General features: G+C 42.8%; 1 protein-coding gene across 1 annotated transcript in view; it reads left to right on the top strand.

Annotated features, from left to right (window-relative positions):
* FYB2 (FYN binding protein 2) overlaps positions 1-17,583 on the top strand; it is a 98,725-nt gene that overhangs the window by 20,377 nt on the left and 60,765 nt on the right. The window contains exons 3-5 of the mRNA XM_045546546.1: positions 5,261-6,008; positions 9,276-9,437; positions 11,530-11,563. Coding sequence (XP_045402502.1) covers positions 5,261-6,008; positions 9,276-9,437; positions 11,530-11,563 — 944 coding nt within the window. The remainder of the gene's footprint in view (positions 1-5,260; positions 6,009-9,275; positions 9,438-11,529; positions 11,564-17,583) is intronic.

Raw genomic sequence — 17,583 nt, forward strand, 5'->3', positions numbered from 1 at the left:
GCCACAGGGCTAATGCTTGGGATACCAAGATAAATGAGATGCTATCCCTGTCTTAGGAATCCCTTTCAGGGTTTCTGAAAGACTTATAAATCAAGGATTCATTCCTTTACCTAATTTTTATTGAGCACCCACTATGGGTCAAATATGCTTCCAGGAACTGGCGCTACCGCAGTGAACAAATACTGAACTATGACAAAGTACCTGTCCTCAAAGAATTCACATTCTGATTGAGGGAGAGTGACAGATGGTGGGTGCTGACAGGTGCTATGTCATAAAGGCAAAACTAGGATGTACTGGTCCATGCTTTTTGGTTGTGGAAAACCAAATCTGTTGTTGCCATTTGAACAGAAAGGAATTTATGATAAATTACTTTAAGAATTTCCAGGAGGACTGGGGAGTAGCTCAGTTGCTACAGCTAAGGGAAGAGTCTGACTGTTCCAGTGGGAACCCGGCAATGCCGCTGCCCACTGCACAGCACGGGGACCTCTGCGTAGCTGCTCCCCACAGGATACCCTCTCTCGAGTGGCTACCCCCTCCGGTGCTCATTTCCCAGGCCTCCCACGGATACCTCCGCTTGGCAGAATTCCAGCTGAAAGAGCATCTGGGAGGTGTAGTTCTGAGATTTCCAGGCTCCGTGTCAGTGGAAGGTTTACTAGGCAGGGTTGAGCAAGCCAGTCTACACGCAGGGTAAGGCAGGTGGAGAGTGAAGGGGAGTTGCTGCTTTACTAAAGTGGCCATGAGAGGTGTATCGGTTAGATATTGCATTTGGCTGCTCACCAGTAAACCCATCAGTGGCTCACCACCCACTCTGAAGATTAAACCCACAACTTTAAGAAGACTTGGCCTCTGCTTTCCTTTCCAGCCTCACAACTGAACAGTGGGGCTTCAGTGTTGTGAAATTGCTACTTCTTCCCATACACAACATGCTGTTTCACAATGCCATGCCTTCTTTGTTCATGCTGGTCTCTCTTTCCAGACTGCCTTCCCCACTGCTGTTTGTTTGGCTGACTGTTTTAGCCGCAGATTCCTCTCTAGGAAGCCTTCGTAATACCCCCCAATTGCAACATGAGCCTCTTCTCTATGTTCCCATGGCAGACTTGTGCCATGCATTTAATAATTTCCTGGATTATATTAAAACAATCCATTTGTGTCTGTCTCCCTCATTTTGTGAGTTTCGAAGGGTCAGGGACTACCTCATTCATCTTTGTAACCCTAGTGCTTAGTGCATAGTAGGCAACTAATAAATATTTTGACATGAGTTGAATTTTGAACAAGCAGGAATTTGCTAGTTCAAGAAAGTGGGAGAAAGATGGGCCTTGCAGGCAGAGGAAACAACATATTCAATGTTACAGAGACATGAAAGAGCAAAACAGGTTTGGAAAAATGTAAGCACGTCAGTGAGGCTAGAAGGAGGAAGCAGTCAGGGGAGGGGACTGGTAGGACGCCAGAACACCGACAGGGTTGGGATTAGGATGGGTCTTATGTGCTGAGGAAAACAGCTTATTTGAAAGCTTTGGGGAAGCCGAATTGAAGGATTTTAAACAGGTAAGGGACTTATACATTCAGATTTGTGTTTTTAAAGAGGTTTGTCTAACAGCTGGGTAAACGGTGGATTGAAGGGCTCAGAGTAGAGGCAGAGAAACCATGAAGAAGCCTTTCTGAACCATAAGTGAGGAGGACTTGAAGGCAGTGGCAATGGCATGAAAAAGAGGTTGGTGACTCAAAGTTTCAGATCAGTAAAATTTAGGCACCAGAAAAATAGAGCATGGTTTTTAACAGAAGAGCCCTTTGGCCACCTCCCAACCCACGTTCACACCACTTGCCTCACGCCCTGAATTCTGAACTCCCACCCATGGGTGATGAATAATAAAAAACAAAATGCATCACATCTATCTCCCATCTATAGCAAGGAACATAAAATCTCAGTGTTAGTGCTGGAAGGAGCCTTGGAGATCCTCCAGGCCGACTCCTAATTTGATGTATGACTGATCCAGAGAAAAGAAATGACTTTTCTACCTGTACCTCTGGAAACCAATGGTCGGCATCCAGTCACTACAGCAGCATCTATTGAATTCTCCATATAGCACTTGTTCCAATGTTTTCTTGTGTATTTGCTAATTTTCTGTCTCTCTCTGGCATTAGAAAGTAATATTTAAGAGCAGAGTCCTTGACTGTCTAAAACAGCATTTTGTCTATTAAGGAGACACATAATGAACATTTGTTGACAGAGGAATGAGCCAGGTATGATCAGGTTTGTTCTCTCCTGAACTAGTGATCTTTACACAGGACCTTGGTTTTCAGGTTATCAAATCCATAATTTTATTTCCTAATAGGACTTTGCTTGATCAATCCTACAGAGACTAAAATTATGCAGAGACTAAAATCTACCAAGAAATAATATTGTACAGTAGTTCATGTAGCTTCTAATGGGAATAACAAAATATATTCATTATTATTGTGAAAATATGAACCACTGACAAACTCACACCCATTAGGAAGGAAAGCTACTATATAAAAAATGTTGGTGAGAACATGGAGAAATTGGAGCCCCTGTGCACTACTGATGGGAATGTAAAATGGCATAGTTGCTATGGAAAACAGTATGGAGGTTCCTTAAAAAATTAAAAATAAAGGCTGGGCACAGTGGCTCATGTCTATAATCCCAGCACTTTGAGAGGCTGAGGTGGGCAGACCGCTTGAGGCCAGGAGTTCAAGACCAGCAGCCTGAGCAACAGAGCAAGACCCTGTCTCTATAAAAAATGGAAAAATTAGCCAGGTGTGTTGGCATGCATCTGTAGTCCTAGCTTTTCAGGAGGCTGAGGCAGGAGGATCGCTTGAGCCCAGGAGTTTGAAGTTGCTGTGAGCTACAATAGTGCCACTGCATTCTAGGCTGGGCAACCAAGTGAGACTCTCTCAAAAAAAAAAAATTTAAAATAGAATTACCATATATGATCCAGCAATTTTACTTCTGGGAACATACCCAAAAATAATTGAAAGCAGGGTCTCAAAGGATATTTGTACAAGTATGTCCATAGAAGCATCATTTATAATAGCTAAAACATGGAAATAACCCAAGTGTCCTTCGACGGATGAATGGATAAACAGAATGTGTTATATACACACGATGAAAATTGTTCAGCCTTAAAAAGGAAGGAAATTCTAACATATGCTACAACATGGCTAAACCTTGAGGTCATTGTACTAAGTAAAATAAGCCAGTTACAAAAAGATAAATACTGTATGATTCCACTTATATGAAGTACGTAGAGAAGACAAATTCATAGAGACATAAAGTAGAATGCGAGGGTGGAAGGTGGAGCTGTTGTTTAATGGGTATGGAGTTTCAGTTTTGCAAGATGAGAAGAGTTCTGAAAGATTGGTTCACAACAATATGAATCTACTTAACATGCTAAACTGTACACTTAAAAATGGTTAAGATAGTATATTTTATGTTATGTGTATGTTACCACAATTCAAAAAACATTTACCACTGAGGTGGTATACATCTGTTATCTCATTTGATCCTTATAATACTTTTGAACTGTTGTTAGAAATATAAGTACCATTTTGTAGTGAGGAGAACAAGGCTCAGAGAAGTGAAGCGAATTGCCCAAGGCACGTAACTAGAAAATGGCTAAGCTGAGCTTCACACTCAGATCTCCTGACTCCATGCCCAGTGCTGGCTTCTGCATCGGGAGAGAAAATGTAGTTGAATTCACTTGTCTTCTGGTTGAAGTATAAGAAATAAACCCTTGGCAGTTTGTGGAGAGAGCTATATAGGTGGGAGGGTGTGTGGGTGTGTGGGAGGGAGAGAGAGAGAGAACAGAGAAGAGAGAGCTTGCAAGCAAGCTCCCAGACACCTGCTTCATGCTTCTTGTTTGATTTCCCTCCCTTCCTGAGTCTTCTGAGGGCAGGTGTGAGTCAACTGTAAACACAGTGAGAAAAGGTCACCCAGCGTTCCCTCAGCTGACAAAATCAAAAGTCACTGCCATGGAGATGGTCTGTGTACATGAACTTAAAAACCTTTAAGATGACTAGGAGAAGAGAGTGGCTCTTACTTTTGAAATGACTCCAATAGATGTCCTCCTACCTTGTGTGAAGGCAAAAGATGACAAAATGCACTTATGAAAATAAATGCAGTCTAGTGGGAGAAAGAGGGAGCAGTGGGAAGAGCGTGGAATGGGAGTCAAGCCTGGACCTACCTGGCTGGACCACCAGCCAACTCCCTGCACCATCCCCAGCACACCCTTCCTCTGCACCAGGGGTTGGGCTGCCATCACTACCATCATTTTCATACTGGGTTTGAGTGGAATTTAGGGAGAAGAGCAAAACCTCTCAAAGGAAGTTAAAAATACAAGTGGATCATCTAGCCTTTTATACAGAGCTTTCATTTATCACAAATGGCCTACTATGTGTTAGGCACTCTCATGGGCACTTTACATATGGTAACCATAATCCTTCTACCGCTAAACAACTTATTTTTATGATATGATTTCACTTAGAGGGAAGATCGAGTTTCCAAAAGTATTTGCCTAGGTGGTAAAGAGCAGAGTCAGAATTTGAACACAGGCCTGTCTAGTTCCAAAAATGTGTTCTCTTCTCCACTCCATGGTGTTAAGTTCAACAGTCAAGATACAAAGACTTATGGAAGCACCAAGGAGTCTGGGAAGAAGTTAGCTGTGCTTGTCATTGCAGGGGAAATCTTGATGGAGGGATGGGCACTCAAGTGCAAGAAAGCAGTGGACAAGTAAATGGAAATGCTTTTGTGATGCAAGAACACAAAGCAAAGTCAAGGTGGTAGGGAGTACAAGGTTTCTAGGAAAATTGTGAACAGTCTGTTTGGTTTAAGGACAATTGTGTTGGGCTGTGGTTGAAGTCGGGACCACATTATGAAGAAGCTTGAATGCTGTATGATGCAGTTTGGAACTTACTTTTATAGGCAGGGGGAGCCATCAAAAATTTGTATCAAGGGGTTTATCAGAAGCTGTTAGTATTATCTAAAAGTGTTCTTTCTATGCTATGAAAAAATTAAACATATCAAGTGTTTCAAAGAGGAAACAATTGCTTTCCTTCCATCTCACATAGACAATAGCATTCCTGGCTAATATTGCCCAGTAGGTACGTAATTGCATGACATCAGCAGGTAGAGCCCTTAAGTAGTGCCAGGTAGGGCCATTTCAGGTCGTGCTGTGAAGTCAGTTAATCACGCTGGCTTTTCTCCTGGAATAATGAGACATTTTTGTTTTCTTTTATGTTTTAGAAAGGGGCAAGAAACTTCAAGGAACTTCGAGCCAAATTTCAAAATCTTGATGCTCCATCTCTTCCAGGACCTATTAAATTCCCAGCAGCTATTTCTCAAAAGGGTGACATTGGAAGCACACCATCAACCCAGATTCCAGCCAACGGGAAACCCCTCTCAGGCAACCACAAGCAGCCCCCACCATGTTGTTCCAGAGGCGAGTCCCAGCTTCTTACAGCCCAGAAAATGAAGCTGGCCCAGAGGAGTGGAATTCAGGAATGCTCTAATTCCCCAGGATCTCTGGGAAAGTCTACTATGTGTTCTGCAGTAAATTCACAGAAGCCTTCACTGTTGTTAGATGTGAATCAATCAAATGCTGAGATAACCCATAAGGAGAAAGTGATGGTGGCCAATAGCTTCAGAGAAAAGCTCTGGAACTGGGAGAAGGTTTCATCTCAGAAAAGTGAAGTGTCATCAACCCTTCTCCTTGCCAGTTGTGAAAGTGAGGTCCTCTGTGTGGAAAGGCAAAAAGGCCTGGGACTTACTCCAGAGGACTCGAGGAAAAAGACAGAAACAAAAGGAGCCCAGACTCTTCCTTCCCAGAGGCACTTGATGGCCCAAAGAAAATCACTTCCTGCCGCTGAAGATCCCTCTTCTCTACTTTCTCAATATGGCAGGAAGAGCGAGAAAAAACCCAGTCCCGAGAGAAGCCCAGCAGGCAGCACGTGTCAGCCTATCTATGAGTGTGAGCTTGCCCACCAGGCCCCAGGTAAGAAATGTAACCCCCACATGACTCGGAAGAGGGGTCATGCTTTTCTAATTTAGAGCCTGTTCACTTGGGGTGGTCATAGATGTGATCTGGGCAATGTTGCTCCAAACTCCAGCATGAATATTCTAGGGGGCCTATCTGCTAAATTGTAATCTTAGGTTTAGGTAAAGTGCTTGATCTCCTGGAATTACATTGTGAGACAGTTTGACCAAACCTGGATTTGAATCCTAGCTCTACTTCTTACAAGCTGCATGAACTTGGGCCATACGAGGTCTGTCCGGAAAGTATCCAGCCATTATTAATATAACAAGAACAGTTACATGGCCGGATACTTTCTGGACAGGGCTCGTATATATAACTTCTTAGAGCCTGGTCTGCTCTCCTATAAATCAGATGCAATTTTCAGTGTATCGCTAGTCTTCTGTCTTGGGAAACAGCACAACTGTCCTCCTAGTTTCTCAGGCGAAAAACCTAGGAGCCATGCTCTATTTTTCCCTCCCCCTCATTCTTTGCATCACATTCCTCAGCAAGCTCTTGGTTCTACCACCAAAGTATGTTCTGAATTCCTCCACTTGTGCCCATCGCTTCCCTCTGCCCTGATCCATACCACCATCATCATCTCCACCCAGACCTCTGCATCAACCCACCTGGTCTCCCTGCTCCCATACTCTTTCCCTCTTATATTCTATTCTCCCCACAGCAGGCAGAATGATCCTGTAAATCGTAAGTGAGATCACACCGCTCTCCTGCCCAAAGTCAACTCCAGCCATCTTACAGTGGCTCAGGCAGTTTGCTCCTTGCCTGCCTCTCTTACCCTCTCCTCTCTCACCACATTGCTATCCCTTAGATAGACCAACCTGCTTCCACCCCAGGTTTTTGCACTTGTTGATCCCTCTGCCTGGAGCACTCTTCCACCAGGTCTTTGGTGTTCACTGCATCACTTCATCAAGGTCTCTGCTTAAGTGTCACCTGCTCTGAGTGGACCTTGTTGACTACTTGATCTAAATTAGTTACTCCACTCCCATCACTCTGTCTTCTTGCATTGCTTTGGTTTTCTTCATATCCCTTATACCTACATGGTATATTGTTGTGTATTTGTTTACCTAAGTAAGATGTGAGTTATAAAGGGATAAAGACTGTCTTCCTTACCACCATATCCCTAGCACCTAGAAGAACAAGGCCAGGTTGAGTAAGTCCTCAAAAAATATATATATTTGAATGATTGATTGGCTGGCTGGATGGATGGATGGAAGGGTGGATAGGTGGATCTCCTGCTTACAACCCTACATAGTTTCTTTTTGTACTTAGAATAGAATCTAAACTACTTACTTCAGGGTCCTCATGGCCCTGCATTCTGGTCCCTGCTATGTCTCTGACTTGTCCCCTAGCTCACTAGCCCATAGTCAACTCACCAGCTTTCTTGCTGCTCTTTAAACAGACTTTGTCATGCCTCAGAACCTTTGCACTTGTTGTTTCCTTTTCCTGGAAAACTCTTTTCTTTGACCTTTGTATAGCTGCTTGAGGTCTAAATTCAAGTGACACTTTTCCAAGATCAGCCACTCTTATCTCTCTATCTGAAGAGTTCTGCCTCACTGTCAACAATTTTTCTTATAATCCTGCTTTATTTCCTTCATAGCACTAAGAGATCTCTGTAAGTATCTTTTGTATATGTGTTTATTTATTTATTGTCTGTCTCCTCTTATTAGAATGGAAATTCCTGAAGGTAGGGCTATACATGTTCTTGTTCTCAACTCTGTCCCAGCTCCTGGAACAATCAATGCCTCAAATTATAAATAAATAATTATTGATGAAGGGATGGGAAGGAAGGAAGGATACGTGGGAAGGAGGATGGATGGGAGAAAGGAAAGAAGGACGGATGACCTACCAGATGGAGCTGTTGAGACAGTTAAATGAGATAACCCATGGAAACTGCTTAACACAGTGCCTGGTAAAAGTTGGAAGCCCTGTTAGTTAAGTGATAGTTAATTTTCACTATGTCTTCTTCCTAATTTGATAAAGACTGAAGTTCCTGACATTGTGACTTATAATGAAAGCCTAAGAAGGGAGGAACTTTGGCTCTCCTGAGTTTCTGAGGATGTAACCCCCGGGGGGATGTAACCCCTGCTGGTAGGGTAGGAAGGAAGCATCTTTCCCCTCCCAACTTGTAAAGGAGAGTACCAGGAAAGCCCTCAGAGCTATATGCAAAGTGCTAGTCCACTTCTGCAGTTTTAGCATGGATGGCCCATGCAGCCAACTACTGTATTATGTAAGCCAAAAATCAAGGCACTTGGATTATATAAGATTTTGTGCTATTTTCAGTGTAAGAGGCAGGTATGATTTCCATATTAACACTGTAATTTCTATTGGAGTTAGATTTATAAGTGCAGAAGGATAAAATATATAAAATTAGAACTCTTCTAGAAAATTCCAGGACACAAAGTCCACAAGTGCCCGGATACCACAAAGTCAGTCTTGAAGCCAGTCCCAGGCTATGAACCCTGGAAACCAGAGATCAATTCTCACTCCTCTTTCTAGCCCCCATGTTATCTGCACATCACAAGTGCTTGAGGAATCCTTCCAGTGAGTAGTCATAGCCCTTCTCTGAAGTGCTTGGTGCTGGGAGATCAATATGACATAATCTCTGCCCATGGGAGCCCATGTTTAATGGGAAGATAGGCCAACATCTCCAATATGCCATAATACTGATGTAGAGGTATTACCAATGTGCTTATAGGGATACAAATCAGGGAACTGTTAATTCTGGCCTTGATTTCTGGTAGAAATAAAATAAACTTTCTAGAGGAGTGTCATTAGAGCAGAGCTTTAAAAGATGAATCGAAGTTTTCCAAGAAAGGGAATGGCGTTCCAGAACCAAGAATAGCATAAACAAAATCTTCCATATATGAGCGCTTTTTAAGGCTATCTAAATCAGATCTGGAGAACTGAGAAGCCAGTGATGTGAGTGAAAAATCTTTGAGCTTAAGGTCGGGAAGTAGAACAATACAGTGAAATGAGAAAAGAATCTGGAAGCACAGGCGGGGCCTTGTGGGATAGAAATGGCAGAGTGGAGTGACGGATGTCATACGGAGGAAATCCTTGGGGCAGCAGCCTGAGTGACTGGTCAGATTTTGTATTGATCAGGGCTCTCCGGCTGCTGGATGGCAAAGAGATCGGAAGGCAGTGGGGCAAGAAAACCAGTCAGTTTCACCCAATAAGCTATGAAATGGAAATAATCATAATGTACACTTTTTTACTGTCTGTACACAGAAAAACAGCCAAATGTCAGGCATCACCACTTTCCCAAAACGAAGCCCCTGCCTTCTATCGAGTCACTGGGTCCTCCTCCTCCAAAGCCTGCAAAGCCCCCTGTCGTGAGCCTCCAGGCCTTCCTGAGGCAGCCAGCTGCTGTTCCCAAGACCCAAAGGGAAGGTAAGGAACCGCCCAGGGCCTCACACGGGGCCAGCACCTGTGTCCCCCATGTCACCTCCCAGGTGATGCTGCTGCCGCTGCTTTTCCATGACGTTGGACATCCATCACTGCTTATTGTCACGTAGAGGCTGTGGCAGCCTGCCCGTGAAGTGACAAACCTGTGCAATTGGGCCCTTATCGCTCCTGGGCCAGCCCACTTCCCCTGAGAGCCCTGCACTTGATCACTGGGAATCTGTCCAAGAGGAAGAAAAGGGAAGTCTCTGAGCCGGGAGGCGTGAACCTTTGTGTTTCCCGCAAAGCCTGTGTTGTCAACACAGTCGGTGCAGAATGGAGGAGGGAGTGAAAAGGGAGGAAGGAAGTGTGAACTTGAGCTGAGATCCTCATGGGGGTCCCCTCAGGCCCCTGAGATTTGCCTTCAGTCATTAATTGAAGACACCCCCACCGCACCTCCTCTGGTCCTTTCCTGTAACCGAAGCATCCTTAGGAGCCATTTCTCTGTGCTATTTTGTGTGTTCCCTCTGCCGTTTAAAGGAACATGTCTCACCCCTCCCCGTTCCTGCCACAGTCTGATCTCGTTGACATTTTAAACACCCTAGCTTCTGTTCCCTCTAATGAAACATGAGGTGAACATACACTGAAATGCAGTGCTGTGCTAACATTTGTTTTACTGTGGCCGTCAGCACCAGCAGATGGTACACCATGAGAGCTAATGCAGTCTTTGGTTGTTCATTTAACTGCTTTGGCCAATCTCACGGCTAAATTACTCTAACTCGGTGGTTCTCAAACTTCAGCACGCATCAGAATCACCTAGAGCTGCAGTCCCCAACTCCTGGTCCATGGCCTGTTAGGAACCCGGCAGCGGCTGGCAAGCGAAACTTCCTCTTATTTACAGATGCTCCCCATCACTTGCATCACCACATAAATTCTGCCTCCTGTCAAATCATCAGCAGCATTAGATTCTCATAGGAGCGTGAACCCTACTGTAAACTGCACATGCGAGGGATCTAGGTTGCGTGCTCCTTATGAGAATCTAATGCCTGGTGATCTGAGGTGGAGCTGAGGTGGTGATGCTAGCGCTGGGGAGCAGCTGCAAATACAGATTATCATTAGCGGAGAGGTTTGACTGCATGATAAATGTAACACGCTTGAGCCATCCTGAAACCATCCCCCTCCACCCCTGTCCATGGGAAATTTGTCTTCCATAAAACCAGTCCCTGGTGCCAAAAAGGTTGGAGACAGCTGACCTAGAGAACTTGTTAAAGCACAGATTGCCAGACCTCATCCTCAGAGTTTCTGCTTTGGTTGGTCTGGGGTGGAGCCTGAAAATTTGCCTTTTAACAAGTTCCTAGTGGATGCTGATGCTGTTGGTCCAGGGACCACACTTTCAGAACCACTTTTACAAGTCATCTTAAGTCTTAAAAGAAAAGGAAGATAGGGCTCTTGTAAGTACACTTTAGTAACATGGCTACCTCTTTATCAAGGAAGGCTAAGTGTGATTTTTATAAACATTAATTGAGGTTTCAAATCATCTTTCTGAAAGGGAAGAATGTCTGTCAGATGGCATAGAGCCAAGTACAAAGTCTTTTGTAATAAAATGGGCTTTGTAGATCCCAGCTCCCTTACTCGCTAGCTGTGTAAGTTTGGGCATGTTACCCACTGAGCTTCATTTTGCTTGTCTATCAAATGAGGCCAATGATAACACTGATCTCACGGAGTTCTTGTGAGCATGATGAGATAATGCCTGGAAAGAGCGTAAGCAGTACTTGGCATACCAGTAAGCGCTCAATAAAGGTTCAACGCTATTTCAAAGAAACATTAAGCAGCTATACTCTGTGTGTCGTGTCCTGTGATGGAAACGAGATGAAGAGATAAACCCCACAGAGGTTCTATTCCTCAGGGAGGTCAAAGTCTAATGCGAGAGATTGTACCCACAAATTAGCACCATAAAGTGTGGGTGAGTGCTGCAGTGCAGGGCACAGGCGAGCTGCCACCCCACACTTTGTCCCTGGGGTCAGGTCACGGCACAGGCATCACTCACATTAACCAGGCTGCTGCCACTGCCTCTTTTTCACTCTGCCTTTTGCTCTTGCAGCGGCTGCGGAAGAGTGCCACCTGCCTCCAGAGAGGTAAGTGCATGTTCCTTAATTGAGCAGGAGTGTGGCCCATCAGTGAGGCTCCTTAGCCCGCCCAAGAGCAGGCAATTAACACGAGCCAAGTGTCTGTATTTCTCAGAAAGGCTGCAGGAAAAGCAGACTTATAAGCAATAAACTGCAACTTTTGTTTTAAATGAAAGATTAAATAAACTGCATTTAACTACCGCGCTGACATTAAGTCACAAGGATGATCCTCTGAGGTACTTTTTTTTTATTACACGGTTGGGTTCAGTAAATTGAAACATCAGCTTCTATAGTCATAAATTGAATTAGAAGCTAAAGAATGCTCTGGGCAGCTGGTGTGATGTTAGGAATTGGTAATGGGATAAAGGACATTCTATCTCGGTGCACTTATTCTCAGAATTTTGCCATGGAAGTGTCAGTTCATTAACTCATTCAACCAAATAATATCTATCGAGCCCTTTGATGTATTAGGCACTGAGCTGGCTACTTTATACAGATCTCCTCCTCTGGCTGCCTGAACAGGGCTCCATGGCTGCTGCTGCTGTCTGCATGTTACAGCTCAAGGCACTTGGGCACCGAGACTTTGCCACATGCTAAGCTGTGACTCCAGCCCAGATATGCCCAGACTATTTTGACTATATACCTCGCCTCCCTCACAAAGACGTTCCTGTTCTCAAGAATGTTAGTCTTAGAAGGAGAACTAAGCTTAAAAACAAATAAGCATATTGCTTATTCATTCACCAAGTGTTTATAATAGTAAAGTGTATTAATGTTAAGTTTTGTAATAGAGGCAGGTACAAATTCAGAGTTTGCTACAGTGAAGGAACAGTCACATTTCCTTGGGAGGGTCAGAGAAGTCTTTAAAGATGTATCGGATATTTATCGCTACTGTAATACTACATAACAAGCCACAACAAAACTTCATCAGCATACAAGATGGGTCTGTGGGGTACAGCTGATGTGGGCTGGGGTCAGCTGGGCTTGCAGTCAACTGTGGACTATCTGGGCAACTTTGCTGACAGTTAGGTAGGCTGTATATCAGCAAAGGTTGGCTGGGGCAGCTCACGTGTCCAGGGCAGGTTGCAGTTGGCTGATCTAGGATTACCTTGGCTGGGATGACTGAGGCACCTTGACTTGGCACCATCTGTATGTCCTTCTCCAGCAAACTAGGGCAGGAAAATTCTTCTAGCAGTTGCCACTAACACGTGAGACAAGCCCAATAGCACAAGCCCTTTTCAAGTCTTTGCTGTGTCACATTTACTGACATCATGAAAACAAATCACACGGCCAAGCCCAGAGTCAGAGTGGGAGGGCATGAAAGTTTACGTGGCAAAGGGCAGGGATCCAGTGAAGAATGGTGGCATTAATCCAGTCAACCTATCAATTAAGAGGAAACATTTGAAATGAGTATTGTTATATTGCATATAAGGCATAATAGAGGCAGAAGGTGTGAAGTGTCTAATTTGTGGAAGCTAGAAATAGTTAAGTGGAGTTACAGTATAGAAAGTACAGGAATGGGATTGTAGCGGTAGACAGGAACCACGTCACGGAGGATCTTGTACACCAAGAAATTGATAAGATGATCTTGTTCAACAAGCTGACTGTGGTACTAGACACATTCACATGCTCCAGGAATTCCTAGTTTAGTTGTCCATTTGAAGGTTAAATGACAGCACAAGGTAGGTTAGTGGAACCATGTTTTAGGTGCATTTATGTGAAAGAAAGAAAATAATTTAGATGGCTCAGACAATGGTTTGCACTCTTTACTCAATGATCATAGGTCCCAGTGTGACGGTTTAAAGGGACAACATACCTTGCTGTGCTCTCAGTCTTGGTTCTTTCATTCCTCTTATATGATAGGCATCTCAGTATGAGTGTAAGGTGATTGTTGTGTTTAACTAGATATGCAGTTTTCCTACAGCTTGGCTCCAAAGTAAACTGACTTCTCTGGCACTTTAATCAAAGAAATAGCAATCCATTTCAACATGGGAAACAAACCAGCTGTTATGGACCTATTGGGAGAAAACAGTCTCCAACGCAGCACCCTCTTCCTAAGGGATTTACAAGGGCAGTTTTGATTATTCTGTCCCTTCACAGAAGGGACCTTAGAACCCAACCACCATCTACAATGAGGCTTCTTTGTACACCGATGATGATATGGGCCATAGTGCTGTACAAGTGAAGACAAAAGAGGTGAAGAGGAGCCAGAATAGTTAGGGGCAGCTTCATGGAAGATGAAAGAACTTGAGCTGTATCCTGCATAATGGGTAGGAATTAGATATGTTTACTTACATGGTCCCTTTTGTGAGAATATAAGGTGGTGAGGGTAGGGTGGTATTCCCTGAAATAACCACATTCCTGACAAGTAGTTTGTGGATGAATGGATGGATTGATGGGTGGGTGGACAGACAGGCGAACCAACGGGCTTTCAGTACAGAGTGAGAACATGATTGAAAGCAAGGAGGTAGTACTAAAGATGAGACAAAAATAGTCTAATGTTGAAAAATAAGAGATGAGGTTGAATCCTAAAGTGCATTAAGTGCCATGTTAGAGTTTGTAAATTTTTTGCCAATAATAAGTTAGTTTGAACAAGTAAATGCCATGATACCTGATAGCTTTAGATATAACTTCCATGGAAGTTTGAGAAGAACATGTTCAATTCAGATATTAGAGTAGAAATAGAATATGTAAGATCTCATTACTGCAAGGGGATGTGTTGATTTTCTGATGTTGCCAGGCCATGTAATATAAAGTTAATGAGAGCCTGGGTTTTCAATCCAAGCCCTACCACTTAACACCTACGTAACCTCGGACAAATGCCTTAACCTCTGCAAACCTGTTTCTACTTTTGTAAAATGGTGATATTGACAGTACCTCATGCCATTATTGTTAGAATTAAATAAAATACTGATTGTAAAGTGTTTAGGGCAGCACCTGGCATCTAGAGAGTGCTCAATAAAGTTTGCTTAGCTATTATATAACCTCCCACCAAGGGCAAGAATCCAAGCTCAGGACTTTAGTCTCTTCAAAACTCCATTAATGAGGAGCTCAATACCTGGAGAGTCTAGTATTTTTCTTTGTTGGAGCAGATTCTATTCATTCAACACATATTTATTTGGTGTCAACTGTATGCCAAGCCCTCTTACATACACTGAGAACACAACAGTGTACAAAGTAAACAAAATATCTTAATATGCATGTACACAAACATACACACACATTTGTTTACTTGTTTATTTCAAAGTCCTTCAAGTCGATCTGGAAAAACAATTGACCATGCTACCCAATCTCCCAACCATCTGTCCATCTACTCCTTGGTACAGCAGACATGACCTTTACCCCTTCTTTATGTGAAAATTCTTAAAACATCTAAGGACTACATTCTTCTCTAAATTAAAACTCTTATTGTTTTCAACCATGATTTGTAAATCAGGCATCTTTGTGTTCTAGCTGTGTTTCTATGGATCCATATTTTAATTATCTTGTTAAGAGCCCAGGGCACTTATAATGGCCCTCTTTTAACTTGGGGCCTCTTCATGGTATGCATAAAATGAGAGGCGGCATCATGTAATGGAACAGCAGATTTGGAGTAAGATTAGCATAGGCTTGAACCCCTCTTCCATACCTTAGACAAGTCATTTAACAGCTCAGACTTTTCATATACACATCTGTAAAGTGGGCCCGATGATAGTGTTTACTTTGTTGTGTTGTCATCAAGGCTGAGTGAGATAAATTGTATGAAGTATGCAATAGACAAAAGACACTCAATGAGTTTTAGTTTCTTCAACCCTTGGCCTCTCTATCCCTTGCTGTCTTGGAAATATTAATATCTCGTTAGTTCCAAACAGCGAGATGGCTCTTTAGAGATTATTCTTTGTCATCATTCTTTTATGCAAGCCAAGCTGGCGGGCATCGTCTTGGATAAGCAGCCCCTCTTTGTGTGAGCAAAGCAGGTCAGTCCCAGGGCAGCAATCAGCACTGGGTCTCTGTCAGTACTTAGCAGAGTCGGCTAATATTTTATTCATTAGCTATAAATATGGCTTCTTTCCCATTAGGAAGTGTCAGAAGATAGTTCCAACTCAGGGAATCTTTGACTGAGACACATAAGGAAGGGAGAGGCTGCTGACTTCAGGAGCAGAGAAGGTTCAGACAGCAGTGACAGTCTGTGTGTAAATTCTCAGTTTACCATTTCTCTCTGGAACTTTAAAATTTTGTGTTTTCATTGTGATGATAGTCTTTAAAAGCTAACATAAGCTTATTTTGAATCTTCTGGATGACCTCTTTCATACTTAGTACTTTGAAACATACTTTTATATTTGTGTTTTTTATATTTCTATCCCATGCAGAGTGAGAAACACAAATGTCTTCTAGGGCTGGGCAGATCACACACTGTCTCTAGGACCTGTGTCAGACAGCGGAAAGTGGTTGGTCCTGTGGGATGGGGAATAGATGCCTTACGAAGGCTTTCAAATAAAATAATGATAATAACAACAAGACTATGGACAAACAAAATCCATCTGTATTCCTTTTTGACTACTAGTAAGTGCCATAAGGAAAATTTTTCAGTATTAGGATAATAACTGGTGATAGGGAATGAAATAAAGTTTAGGATGATCAAGAAAGATCTCTCTGATTAATGGGTTCAAATAGAAGAAATAAGATGTATTCAATAGATCAGTAGAGTGACTATAGTTAACAATAATATATTGCACATTTCAGAATAGCTAGGAAAGAATAATTCAAATGTTCCCAGCATAAAGAAAATTGTGATGGATGTCCCAAGTGCCCTGCTTTGACCTTTACACATTATGTAATGTGTCAAAATATCACATGTACCTTGAAAATATGTACATCTATTATGTATTGATTAATCAATAAATAAAAGAAAGGCCTCTCTGAGGTGGTGACATTGGATTGAGTCTAGTCATAGGGAGGTCTAGGAGATGAACATTCCAGGAGAGGGAATAGCTGTTGCAAAGTCTTAACGGAGAACCGTCCTCAGCGTGTGTAAAGAACCAGAAAGGAGGGAATCACGGCGAAGCACAGAGTGCAGGGGATGGCAGTGCAGAATTTTGTGAGCCCTGGAATGAATTTGGGTTTTGCTCTAAATGCATTGGGAAGTCATTGGAGAGTTTTAAGCCAGGGACATGAGCTGACATTTATTTTTTAAAGATCACTCTAGATACTGTATAAAAAATAAATTAAGTGGGAAAACAGGTAGAAACAGGAAGACAGACTAGAAAGCTATTGCAACAACAATAAAACTAGTAACCCATACTCTTAGTGTTTATTCTAAATGCTTCACATATATGATTCCATTTATGACAATTTTAAGAAGTAGATAATAATATCCAATTTTATAGGTAAGGAAACTGAGTCACAGAGAGGTTAAGTAACTTGACATGCACAGGGTGGTAGAAACGAGATATAGTCATGGATTCAAGATCTATTTTGGAGGAAAACCAGCAATTGCCGGATCAGCTATGGAGTGTGAGATGTGAGGGAAAGCGAGAATCTCAGACAGCTTCTAGGGTGTTTGCTGTTTCCGTCATTGTTGATATTAACACGTGTGAAGCATGTGGCACACAATCAGCACTCAGTACAGGACAGGAACAATTCTTCCTGAAAGCTCTTTGGGATTGTTTTCTACTTCATAACAGCAACAACAAAAAGCGTGTCATTGTGCCTTTGTGCATGTAAGACAGAATCACTGAAGGCTGGTTTTAAATTGCTTGCAATGACAGTGCTCTTTCCTGAATGGCTGCATTTCAGGTAATTAAGGCTGGTACAGACCTGATCTGATTGACCAACAACAAAACAGCCCCCTTGTAGAAATATTTGAGAGCTGAAAGCAGGCCCAGAAATCCCAGTGTGCTGGGATAAATTGAATCACTGTGGGGGAAGAATGGAGAGAAGGAGTTTTTTGAAGCCTGTGCCCTATGGAGTTTTAGACACAGAACATTCCGGTGGCTTCAGCTTAAGCCACTTCAATAACTTTTTATTATCTCTTTTTAATTGGACTTCAGGGG

This window comes from Lemur catta, chromosome 3, assembly GCF_020740605.2.
Source record: "Lemur catta isolate mLemCat1 chromosome 3, mLemCat1.pri, whole genome shotgun sequence".
Taxonomy (NCBI): domain Eukaryota; kingdom Metazoa; phylum Chordata; class Mammalia; order Primates; family Lemuridae; genus Lemur; species Lemur catta.